General features: G+C 43.2%; 1 protein-coding gene across 3 annotated transcripts; it reads right to left on the bottom strand.

Annotated features, from left to right (window-relative positions):
• Positions 1-2423: 2423 nt before the first annotated feature.
• Positions 2424-7397, bottom strand: LOC104596647 (protein PTST homolog 2, chloroplastic-like). Of its 3 annotated transcripts, none has more exons than XM_010257910.3 (8): positions 6453-7397; positions 6192-6358; positions 5137-5331; positions 4856-5040; positions 4127-4272; positions 3880-4027; positions 2868-2925; positions 2424-2759 (listed from the first exon to the last, which is right to left on the bottom strand). In XM_010257910.3, exons 1-8 carry the CDS (start codon positions 7109-7111, stop codon positions 2725-2727), a joined length of 1593 nt encoding a protein of 530 aa, XP_010256212.1. In that variant the 5' UTR covers positions 7112-7397; the 3' UTR covers positions 2424-2724. The 3 variants fall into 3 exon arrangements, with proteins under 3 accessions (XP_010256212.1, XP_010256209.1, XP_010256216.1); XM_010257907.3 differs by having other exon boundaries at positions 2857-2925; positions 6453-7396; XM_010257914.3 differs by lacking the exons at positions 2424-2759; positions 2868-2925 and adding an exon at positions 2950-3186 and having other exon boundaries at positions 6453-7396.
• Positions 7398-13244: the final 5847 nt, after the last annotated feature.

The raw sequence follows: 13244 nt of genomic DNA, 5'->3' as shown, positions 1-13244 counted from the left end.
AAGCAATCGGTTCAGTTTTATCTCAAACTCGATGCCTAACAAAAAATTATTGAATTGGTCAATAATTCGTTGACCTAGGCGATTGAACCGTCAGTTTGTTCAACAGTTTTGGCTGTTTTTTATTTTAATTATTTTTTAAATTTTTTATCAAAATGGGCCATTCATTCAAACCAGACGGTTGAACCATGAACCCAAAAACCAATGTCTAGAATGATTCTGGTTCTAAGTCGTTATTTTTTTTTAAATATTGATATTTATTTTCACCGTTAACCTTTACTAATCACAGGTGCAATGTGATGAAATATAAAAGTACAGGTGTCCTCTTCAGAAAACAAGGCTTAGGGGTTAAGTGTCAAAACACCCCAAGTACAGGGTGAGTATTTGTAATTTACTTTAAAATTTATTTAAGGGTAAATTTTGATTAGGTACCTATAATTTGGGTAGTGATAGGATAGGTATTTTGAGTTTTCAGATGTAACACTAAGGCCCTGTCTGGTTTGTGGGAACAAACTGAACAAGGGTATGGAATCGGGGAGGGTTTTGTAAATTCTAGACCCTACCCGCCCCTAAACCTCCCAACTTGTACCCGCCCCAAAATCTGTAACAGGTTGGAATTTGAGAATCCAAATCCTATCCGTACATGAAAACGCAAAACCCTCCCCGACCATACCCTCGCCACATAGGGTAGGGACGGGTTGGATTAAGACATGTAGAAAACACATAAGCTATGAATTATCTTTCACATAAAATTCATAATATTATTAAATTCAACACTTGGTACATAAAATTTATATGCTTTCCAACAATATGTGGGTCGGAGAGGGTCGAGCTTAGCCTAATATTGTATCCTACCCATACCTGCACAGGTTATAGAATCCTAAAACCCATCTCCACCCCAAAACCCATCTTTGAAGCAAAAAAAAAGTTTGACAAATAAGATTTCGTTCCCAAAGAAAAGATAGGGAATGACCATTCTCTCAAATGAAAAACAAATGGGAATGAGATTCCGATTCCATCCAACCAAACAGTTGAGGTCGAAATAATCCATACCAAATCCAATTCCAGACTCCTATTTCCTAAGTTTAAGTTATGTACAGTATAGGAGGGCACGTGCAACTCTAAATTACAAAATACCAAAACTACTCCTGTCGTGTATTTTCACCTTGCTTTTTCTTCTTCGACAGTGGCAATCTTTCATGGCAACAGCGTTTCCCGGGTCGACCTTGGTTCTGTATATAAAAATGGAAGCCAGGGGGACATGAACATCTAACTTTACAAGATCCAGTGTTTTGCGTAGGTCAGTTCTATTTTATTACAGGTGAATGGAATTTGACAGAACTCTTGTGGCGTTGTACCCTCACCCAATACTCAGTAACCGCACAAAATAGCCTCCAAAAGACAACTTCGCAATAAAAAAATCAGCCTGAGAAAGGACAACCTGTGCCAAAGACAGGTGTTGTTCATAATCATCATCATCATATAAAAGCTGCTGCCTGCTGCAGAATTGGAATTCATAAGAGCAGTTTCCAATACGTTAGACCATTCCATTGGAACAAGTGAACAGCCCATCAGTATCTACTATTATAAACCGGTAATATGTTGTTGACAAGTCATCATCCGATGCTGGGCTACACAATGATGTGACAACGGAGAAGCATTGCCTGATGACTATTGTATCAATTATTCACGGGATAATCAAAGCTTTACCACAGAGAGAGTTGTTGGATTGATCAAGTAAAACGAGATTTCCAGTCAGTATGTAAAGGAGATCACATCATCCCCCACAAATTCCGTCTGCACTTGGGTTGAGGGATGGGCTATCCCTTCGAAAGAAATAAAGAAACGGACAAGTACGGATACATACGATCCAGAATTCTGAATTCCATCCCCTCTACTATTAGCCCTCTCCCCCTATAAACCACATCCTGTCCCTGAATTTGCATTCCCCCTGTACTTTGGAGTTATAAAATTCTGATCTGGATTGATTGGTCATTCTCCCAATAAAAAAATCCTAAAGCTGTAACGAATGTCGTGAGTGAGACTTTACTAATTAAGGGTGCAATAACCATTTTTGAGCGTCATCATCTCCAACAACGCTGATTGATGATGGTGTTACGTTGGATCGATGCTGCATAGAGGACGTAGAAGTAGAAACAGGTTCATTGTCCTTTCATTTGAATTTTATGGTAATTTATAAGGTAGTGGACCAATTTATAAGGTAATTTATCCTTTTATTTAATCCTCTTTTTTCATATCAATAGGAGACTTAAGCCAAGTGTTTCCAAGGAAAGGTTCTTTTGTTTAGGGGCATTTGAAGTTACCATTCAGGAATAGTCGGACGCTGAGGAAAGAAATATACAGGTGTTTTATTTTAAAAGATTTAATCATACTCCATTGTTGCTTGGGAGCAAATTGGGAAAAAGAGAAAACTGAGATCACAAGGCTTTTCAATGTAAATGTTCATTCTCGGTAATTGCATGCTTGACATCCATCAACAAAAGAAAACAAAAAAGGTCTTTAGACACCAGTATCATTATAGACAGACACCTTGAACTTGAAGTACATTGCCAGATAAAAAAGAAAGAAAGAATCATGGGATCAAATGAATTGTTACAAAAAAGAAAATTCTGTTACTCACAAAAAAAAAAAAAAGAATTTATTTTTTATGTAACGATCAGAAGATTATTTTCATAGCCGTTGTTGTGTACAATAGGTCGCAGGGGATCAACCATCCACACTCCATCCGCAATAAACTTGATCTGTAAACACCACAATTTTTACTATCATTATCTCCTAACTGGAAAAAGTGTAGAATGCTGCTACCAAATGGACTGATTGCATGGAATGATAACCCACCTCATATCTACCTGGATACAACTTCAAGCACAAAGAAAATATGCCATTGCTTGACCTCTTCATCTTTCTCTGCAAATGGCATTACAAAAGAATAAATTTAAGTGCTCCACACGAATAGTGGGTGGAGGGGGGAATTTAAAGGGAAATGGAAGAGTAAAGAAAGTGGTGGGGATGTGAGTTCACTACTCAAGTTCGATTTAAAATCCCTAACAACCAACCTTACCTCTTAACCACCCAATCCAGTTGGTTAAGACCAACTTAGTTGTAGAGAAACTAGAAATATGACAATTCTAATGATTCTGATAGAGCCCATCATGTCATGAAAGGAATCTTGCAAAACAAAACGGGCACAATTCATGGAGAAAACTCAACAAGTATAACACCAAACAAACTTTGGTTTTATTTCTAGTTAGGACAATAGCAATTGAAGCATTAAGATTCGAGGTTGCATAATTTACCCAGTGGGAGGCAAAGATGCTAGCAACCCTTTTGAACAGATCATTCAGATTGCTTCCTAGATTGCATATGCTTTGCTCAATCCTTGCCTAGGCAAGGAATATAGAGACTAGACCCGATTTTATTGTATTTTTTACCGTCTTCTCTTGTTTCTTCAGCTATATGCTGTATTGCTGTTATGCCCTGGCTCTTTTCATTGTCCTGCTATTAGACCCAGCAGGATCTCAAGAACCATTCTCTCTCATCCATTGCACTACTAACAATTCATGGATTGATTTCCATCAGCCAGGAAAGTTAGAATAAGATCCACAGAATCTAAAATTATTTAGAAATATTTCTGCTTACTAAAATCTGAAAGTCAGTTTTTTCCTGCAGAAATTTTAGTACCACTAGTTTGAAAGGTAATAACTTTTATCATCTTCTAAGGTTGAACAAGTGTTATTACTCTTATATTCCCGTTTAGGACATCAATATCTGACTATGGTGCATTAAGGTTGATCTCATCAAAGAGATATATTCTAGCTAGAACAAATACCAAAGAACTATTATTTCAGTGAGGGAACAAACCTGACTAGACCATCCATCAAAAGATCCAGCTAAAAGAACCTCTGAGGCTGAAGTGGGCCACACAACACAAGTAGTCCGGAGAAGCCATAAAGCATGTTGGGCATCATCAATTCTCTTCTGTTTCTCCTTGGCCATCTTTTGTGCTTCACTGTAAAGAGATTAGAGGCAAGGACAATGGTAAAAAATAATGGACAATGGAGAAAGCAAGCATAAAGGTGAAAGGGATCAAAATTCAGGAGATGCATACGTAATTGCCAATGCCATCTTGCCTTCCATTATTGTCAGTTTTGCACAAATTGATCGCAGTTTAGCTTGGCTATTCATATTTTCAGTTTCTTGGAACTCCCAAGCATCATAAAGCATTTGTAAATCCTCTGATGAATTTTTGTTGTCCTGTGGAAGAATGTTTAATAGGATGTTAAGAAATTACCTTTAGAATCTGGTCTCTCTTAAAAAACAATCATTACAAATTTGTCAATTTCCTTTTTCTATGCTTTGTGGGGGAGGGGGGATAGGTAGATATCTATTCTCTTTTATAAAAAAGCTACACCACTCACACATATCAACAATACAGGCAGTCAGGCACAGAGAGTAACAATGGTTGAGGTTGAAATTGATACTTCTGTTACCACCCCATGTTTAAATTAAATGCATTGACACACTTATATAACTCTCTTAATGTGTTTCAGTTAAAATGATTATTGTACAACTGGGTTTAAAAGCACAAAAACAACACCTCCTATAAAGGCCTCCATAAAAATAGTAGATTATTCTGTTCCAAGTACTTGTGAAACCCAGATAAAATCTAAAGGCTACATGTTGCCATGTTTTTCCAAGATAAAATTTACTACACTTTGGGAAGTGAAAATCAAAGTGAGATAACTAAAGAACAGCGGAGATCAGTCTAAATTTCTTAGTAATCCACAGCAGATAGATTAAAAAAAAATTATATGAACGTAAGAATCAGAACACCCACCTTAGAAAAAACAACTACATTTGACTTCAGTAAGTGGAGTATAGAAGAAAGTTCTGAATCCATTTTCAGAAGCCGAAAAAGTATCTGATTTTGTTCATTCCCTTCCTGTTCGCTTGCAAGCATCTCATTGTTCATAGAATCCGTTATCCTTTCAGTTCTACTTTCACTCGGCACAATTTCACCAGCTTCACATTACATGAAAAATAATGATGAGAAATGGTTCTTTATGTACAACAGCAACATATAAGTCAATCTAAAAGTGCCACTTCAAATTTGAATACCTTCAAATTCATCATCTGAAATTCCTGCTCGTCGAATGCTCCACCTTCTCCACATATCTGGCCTAAGTGAGTTTCTTATGCCATCGAAGTCTGAGTATGATACGTTCTCAACATGTATATCTCCATCATAACTGAATGAATCTTTACTGGTTCTCAGTGATGATCTGCTACGTCTTTCATGGCCAGCAATTGTCCCTTTACAAGTTAAGAACTTTTCGATCTAAGTTTCAGAATGTCCACTTGATTAGAAGAAATTCAAATAAATAGTTAACTAGAAAAATTCTCCTTCAACATTACAAAATATAATGATGAGTTAATGTGCACGAAAACGCATTGACAATTTGATATGTAAACAACCAGGTCCAATGATATGTTCACTTTCATTCTAAGGCTGTTTAAGTGACTCATAAAAGACTGACAATTTCCAATAAGATCGAGCAGTGAATAGATGCATTTATCTTCAATTAAAGAGGTTAAAAAGTAAAACATCTGGAAATGAATTGGAAGTGTGAGGTTAGATGTCTTGTATTCCTGGTTCTAGGAGGTTGGGGTCTTCATGGAGGCGTAAGGCCAATAAGGCCACATACTATACAAGGGGATCAGCCTTATGATTTTTGGTTCAGTTTGTTCTGTTTTAAGGTCAGAGATCAGTTGCACTCTTGTTGCATCTTTAGTGGAAACTTCGATTGCCGTCATCATCCATGGGTGCAGGCTTTCAACCCGAATCACTTAAATTCTTGTCCGGGTTGTGTATATGTTTTGACTGTTCTGTTGCCGTCATCATCGACTTAAATTCTTCTAACTTTGCTATCTTATATCCTACATGCAACATAACGAACTTATTATTGGAGAACAAAACATTATAATTTCGAAACCCAAAAACCTAGAATCCAATTTCACAACATCTCATGCCATACATTAGTATTCATAATGGAGCAAGTGAAAATAGAGGTGTGAATCTCATTGACATCCTTTAAGTCGTTTGTTCATACTATCCAACCATCAAACCCAAGGAAATATAATACTGTCTCTTGTAATCAATAAATCCAACTTACCCATATCTCCTGAGGTTTCTCGTCGAAAGTCATCTCTATCTTCCTTCTTCCACAAATGACTGCTACCATCTTTTTCCTCGGCACCAACACCAAAATACAGACTTCTCTCTTTCTCCAATCGGTTCAATATACCGTGAATTCCAGCATCCTCTCCCCCCTTCGTATTTCTGAATCAAAAAGATCGTCCCAGTTAGTTGCTCATCCAAGAAAACCAAGATTATAGAAAAAACAAAGAAACAGAGAACTAAATATGAGCTTCACATTGGTGTATCAGATGACGAAGCCGGATAAGAAGAGCTAGTAGAGGAAGAAGAAACCTCAGAACTCCCAACGTCATTGTCGCCCAGAGAATTTTTCTCGTCACTAGAAATATTATCAATCCTCTGTTGACAGAGTCTATCATCGCCAAGAACGAAATTATTATCATGTTCTTTATCGAAAACCAAATTTGAACCTAGAAATGCATCTCTTTGGACTGTCTCTTCCTCGTCATCGGCATCCCAACCATACGTAAGCCAACCGCCCTGTTTCTCGATGGCCTCCACCAAATCCATCCTGCCGGCGTCAATCAGCTCTTTCTTGGAGGGGAAAACGTCACGGTTGTCGGATTTCTGCATAAAATTCAAAATCTCATCCTCCAGAGCAGAGTCTCCTTCGCCCTCCCAACTCTTACACATCCGAACTGAACCAGAACAAGAGCTCTTCCGAAAGACAAGAACGGGAGTCGCTAAACTCATGCTCTCAAAACAAGAAACCCCAGAAGAAACGCTCTGGTTTTCGATGAGGAGACCAAGAGAAGCAGGTCGCCGTCTTCTTTGATGAATCAAGAAAGCAAAAGCGAGGGAGGGAAAGTGCGGGCGGTCCCCAACCGTAGGAAACGAGAAAACGAAGTGATTCGAAGCTGCAATTAACGAAGCCATCGTTCCCGCATTTCTTGAAGCAGATGAAGCTGAAAGGAGTGAATGTATTTTACATCAATCTGCAGAAAAAAGAAAATGAGGAAAGGGCGGAGAGAGAGAGAGCGAGCGAGCGAACGAACGAACCAACGAGACTGAATTAACTAATGAGACGGTGATCGTGTTTTGTACTTCCGTTTTTAGTTTGTGCGAGGAAGGAGGGAACGACCATTTCTGTAGCAACCGACGTGTGTATTTCTGATTGGATGAAAATAGCCCTTTCTGCATTCGACTCATCGAGCGCAACACTCACTCCTGCACTTTTCTTTGTGGATAAAAGATATGAATTTAAAACTTAAAAGTGGTTCAATTTTCGAAGGAGCCAATGGGGGATATTAGTCCGAGTGGATCTGCTCTTAACAAAATCCCACGTTCCAACGTCATCTGACACCGTACATCTCAGACATAGTGGGTTCCACCGTTCCAGTGTTATGGTAAGATGTGCGGTGTTCCATTATGTTGGAAGCGTGGTGGAACGGGTTTGACAGGGAATAGATCCCAATTCTTCTTTCCTCTTTCTCAAATCTCAACTCTTATTGGTTGCCTCTCCCGCAACCAGAATAGAACCCGAAGGAAGGAAGGAAAGCATCCATAGTTGTAGTTCTGTTAATCACTGCTAGCTGGTTGTGGGTCGTCTAGGATTTTTGTTCGTAAATAAAATACATCCTTCAACAAACAAGCTCATCATATACATATCATTGTCATGTAAGCGTTAAGTATTTTTAAATCGTTTCAAATAACATGAGATCACATCTCCGGCCCACAACGTTCACACATTCCGCCTGTGTATCGCAAACATCTTCCGAATGATACTGTACTATCATTGGGAGATGTGCTGTGAGACGTTGTGGGGCGGTGATGTGAATTCAAATAATGATGCCTATGTGGTGTATAATGATGCCTAGTTATAGAATCAAAGTATAGAAAATATTTGTTTATGGACCAGATTTGGAGTAAAATAGAACCGGTTGTTTAGATGGTTTTTGGGACTCACCATCCATGGGAGTAAATTTTGAGGTTTAATATTTGCTTTATAATGTAGTTTATTTATATAGTAAAAAAGAATTAATCAAATTGTTGGAATGCTATGGATTAGATGTATTGATAAACACTAGACCAAAAATACTAAATTAAATCAACCAATAAAGAAGGAAAAAAACCAGACAATTGCAAAAACAAGAGAAACATGAGAACTAGGGGTGTACAATCAGTTGGTTCGGTTTGATTTGGTTAGAACCAATGATCTAACCGACTATTCCATTTTACCATTTCTCTCAATTGAATCGGATCGAATTGAGTTTAAAACCGAACCGATCCTAGCTGAATTCAGTTCGGTTTTTTATTCGGTTTTAATAATTAATGAACAATTAATTGTTAGTGATGTAACCGTTTTTGGTCACGTACCATTTTTTGGGATGTGTAAAATTTTTTGGCTAAGTACCTCGTGTTTGACATGGTGTTGACGTGCTTTGGTGATGAGCTACTTGGTGGCGAACTTCCCGGGGGAGAACTGCCTGGTGGCGAACTGCCTAGTGGCGAATTGCCTGGTGGCGAACTGCTCGGTGGCGAACTGCCTGGTGGCGAACTGCCCGGTGGCGAACTACCTGGTGGCGAACTGCCTGGTGGCGAACTGCCTGGTGGCGAACTGCCCGGTGGCGAACTGCCCGGTGGCGAACTGCCTGGTGGCGAACTGCCCGGTGGCGAACTGCCTGGTGGTGAACTGCCCGGTAGTGTTCCCTGGTGGCGAACTTCCCGGGGGAGAACTGCCTGGTGGCGAACTGCCTAGTGGCGAACTGCCTGGTGGCGAACTGCTCGGTGGCGAACTGCCTGGTGGCGAACTGCCCGGTGGTGAACTACCTGGTGGCGAACTGCCTGGTGGCGAACTGCCTGGTGGCGAACTGCCTGGTGGCGAACTGCCCGGTGGCGAACTGCCTGGTGGCGAACTGCCCGGTGGCGAACTGCCTGGTGGCGAACTGCCCGGTGGCGAACTGCCTGGTGGTGAACTGCCCGGTAGTGTTCCCTGGTGGCGAACTGCCTGATGGCGAACTGCCTGGTGACGAACTGCCTGATGGCGAACTGCCTGGTGGCGAACTGCCCGGCAGTGCTACCTGGTGGCGAACTGCCTGGTTGTCACGGGGGTAATTGTTGGGGCCCCGTGCGACACTCGAAATGGGCGAGTAAGCCTACGAAACAAAGCATACACACACACAAAGGCAACAAGAAGGCACACGAATTAGCAAAAGGCTACTTGTATTGCATAAATCAGTGGTAAGCACAAGCACACAGTACAGTGTCGAGGGGATCTCGTGCTTAACCTTTACACGCTTATGAGCTCACTCGACTACCTACCTCCCCTCAAAGAGTACGTTAAGCTTTTGGGGGAGTGACAATGAGAAACGTCAAAAAGATGAAAAAGCATACTACAATATTACAATATTGCCATTGGCAGTCCCCCATACAAAAGTACATGCTTAGCCCACCCATGACACACACTTAGACGTTGGAGTTGCGGCTGTAGGCACAGTGGATGGCACTTGATGGCGCGTCGAAGAGAACACTTGTTACAGTCTCCCCCACTCAATTCAGTCTTCGTCCTCGAAGACTAGCTTCTGCTTGAGGCTTCAACTTGTTGTTGGTGAAAGAAGGTTCTTCGACTGCTCCACGAACCGGGTTTCTTCCAACTTCTGCTTGAGGCTTCAACTTGTTGTTGGTGAAAGAAGGTTCTTCGACTGCTCCACGAACCGGGTTTCTTTCAAGGCCCAGATAGTAGGTTGGGTAGATTGCTAGTGGATGTTCTCGATGGTGAGAAAACCTATGGCTAGTCCCTAAGTTAAGTCCCTGCTTGGCTGCTTCAAGGTAGGATTTTGACTTATTCCTGATGGTGGTAGGAAAGTTGGTGGCCAAGGCTAGGTCAAAATGGTATTTTGGATTGTTTGGGTGTTGGTTCCCATGCATTTTTCCCCAAGGGTGACTCGCAAGGCTACTACGGGATTTATCTTGAGGGATAATGTGAATGTGGCCCCTAAATGGCTCGGGTGGCACTCGCTCTCCCCGATGGTTGTGGCAGTAGGTGTGGGCAAAGTTTGACACGGCCTTGGGTCTTTTGCTTTGCTTGATGGTTGTCGACATGCACGAACCCTGTTGCTGGAGAGGTGTAGACGGCTGGATGGCCTGCTGCTTCCTGCTGCTGTTGTAGTTGTTGGCTTGAGGGGCGGCTTCTTCCGCCAGTGGAGTGGGGAACTTCTCTGCTTCCTTCATGTTGGTGTTGAACAAGGCTTCTTTGTGAAAAAGTTGTAGTGCAGAAACTTGCTTCCCATGAACCTTAGTAGAAGTCGTAACTGGTACCATGCAAGGGGAGCGCTCGTCCAAGATGCATAAAGAGTTGATGTGAGGTAGGAGAGCTGCTTCTGCTTGTCTCATGAAGTCCATTCCCAAGACAACTCGGAAGTCATCCAGGGGTACCACTGAAAGATTAATCTTGCTTGTCCACGGCCCAACTTGGAGGTCAACCCCACGAGCCATGCCTTCAATCGCCTTTGCCCCGGAGTTCACGGCCTTGATCCACCCTGTCTCTTTCACAATGTTCAGATTGAGTCGCTTGGCCTCGGCAACTGAGATGAAGTTGTGGGAGGCTCTTGTATCAACAAGGGCTTGAGTCTGCTTCCCGCCGAGGAGGATGTCTACATACTTCAGCCCCCTTTGGGCTTTCTTTGGCCTTTCATGATTGGCCTCTTTCTTCACCATGGCGTTGAAGAGTTGAAGGGCGCCCACTCTAGGCGCCTATACAGACTTTTCCTCATCACTTTGCTCATCATCACTGAGCTTGGCGACAAGGGCATTGATCTTCTTCTTGGTTGGGCAGTTGCGAACCAAGTGATTTCCCCCACAAAGGAAGCAAGAAATTGGGGACCCAGCGGTTCTGGGCTTGTAACGGTGCTGAGGGCCTTGCTCTCCTTGTGGCTTCTTCCCATAGTCTTGTCTTGCTGGCTTGTTGAAGCTGGAGTTGTCGTACGGAGGGCGTGAGGGACTTGCTCCCCCACTCAATTTAGGGGAACGCGGGTTTTCTGGCTTAGGGGTTTCTTCATCTGACAAGCTGGTCTCATTGAGTTGCTCCGCCACTACCATTGCCGTGGCGAGGTCCTGTACGTTGCGGCGTTGGAGTTCTAGTTCGGCCCATGGCTTCAGTCCGTCCATGAAGTTGAACAGTAAATCCTTGTCAGACATGTCCGTGATCTCCAAGGTAAGGGCTGAAAACTCTTTAACATAATCGTGGAGTGAGTCCTCATGCTTGAGTGATTTCAACTTCTTCCGCGCTAGGTACTCCACGTTCTCTGGGTAGAATTGCCGCTTTAGTTCTCGTTTGAAATCAGCCCATGTCTCGATGGTGCACGTACCCCGTTCAATGTCTTGGCATCGCCTGCGCCACCATAGCATAGCAATGTTAGTCAAATACATAATCACTGTACGAATTTGCGTTAGGTCATCATCAATGCCATCGGCATGGAAATATTGTTCCATTTGCCACAACAAGTTGTCAAGTTCTCTAGCATCTCGGGAGCCGGCATAAGGTGTGGGCTCCCGAATCTTCACACGAGCAGGGGCCAGTGTTGTGGAGGGGCTTGGAGTGCTGGCCACTAGTCTCTTGAGGAGCGTCATGTCTCCTCTTAGATCATCCAATTGAGTCTGGAGGTCGGAGGGAGAGGCCATGGCCACTTTCATGGCCACCCATTCAGCTCTCATCTCATCCACCTAGTCTTGGATGTCGGATCGAGATGAGCTCCCTTCTTGTCGGGATTTTGTTCCAAGGACTTCCTTGAGGGTTCTATTCAGGACGTCTTGGACCTCGTTCATAATGCCATTTAAACGGGCCTCTAGCTCCACCACGGAGCTCTCAATTGTTTCCACATTCAAGTGGATTTCTTCTACTCGGTCACGCATCTCCCCAACAGTCACTTCACAGCGAAGGATGCGTGTGTCGAAGGCAGCAAGCGTGTCAACTGATTTGTCAGGCTTGCTTGTCTTGGATGTGCGACCCCCTGGGGTCTTCTCTGTAGTGGCTTCAACGCCTAGAGACTCATCAGTCTCCCTCGCATGGGCAAGGCCATGCCTAATCTCGTCGGTGAGTTCCTTGTTGTGCTTCATTGCGCCACCACTAGTGTTGCTATGCAAGGGTCACGAGCGTTGAGGAGCAACCTACTCTGATACCAAACTGTCACGGGGGTAATCGTTGGGGCCCGGTGCGGCACTCGAAATGGGCGAGTAAGCCTACGAAACAAAGCAAACACACACACAAAGGCAACAAGAAGGCACACGAATTAGCAAAAGGCTACTTGTATTGCATAAATCAGTGGTAAGCACAAGCACACAGTACAGTGTCGAGGGGATCTCGTGCTTAACCTTTACACGCTTATGAGCTCACTCGACTACCTACCTCCCCTCAAAGAGTACGTTAAGCTTTTGGGGGAGTGACAATGAGAAACGTCAAAAAGATGAAAAAGCATACTACAATATTACAATATTGCCATTGGCAGTCCCCCATACAAAAGTACATGCTTAGTCCACCCATGACACACACTTAGACGTTGGAGTTGCGGCTGTAGGCACAGTGGATGGCACTTGATGGCACGTCGAAGAGAACACTTGTTACATGGTGGCGAACTGCCTGGTGGCGAACTGCCCGGCAGTGCTCCCTGGTGGCGAACTGTCGGATGGCGAACTGCCTAGTGACGAACTGCCTGATGGCGAACTGCCTGATGGCGAACTGCTTGGTGGCGAACTGCCCGGCAGTGCTACCTGGTGGCGAACTACCTGGTAGTGCTCCCTGATGGCGAACTCGTCACTTGACTTGCTCCTAGGCGGTCTGCAACTCAAAGGATGGTGGAGCTCCCTGGTGCAGCGCTACCCGACTACCCCCTACGTGAGGTGGTTTTCTCTCCTTTGTAGACGGCGGGAGCTGAGGGACCTGCGGGAACTGAATCAGAGGACCCGGGGGTATTTTCCCGACGGGGACTCTCCGATGCCTAAGTTAGCATTCTGATTACAGAGGGCTTGGAGAGAAATGAGAGAGTTAGAGAGCGGGGGTTACCATACTCGTTTT

The sequence above is a fragment of the Nelumbo nucifera genome, chromosome 3 (genome assembly GCF_055504915.1).
Source record: "Nelumbo nucifera cultivar China Antique chromosome 3, China Antique-T2T, whole genome shotgun sequence".
In the NCBI taxonomy this organism is placed as follows: domain Eukaryota; kingdom Viridiplantae; phylum Streptophyta; class Magnoliopsida; order Proteales; family Nelumbonaceae; genus Nelumbo; species Nelumbo nucifera.
This window is presented reverse-complemented; position numbering and strand designations above follow the sequence as displayed.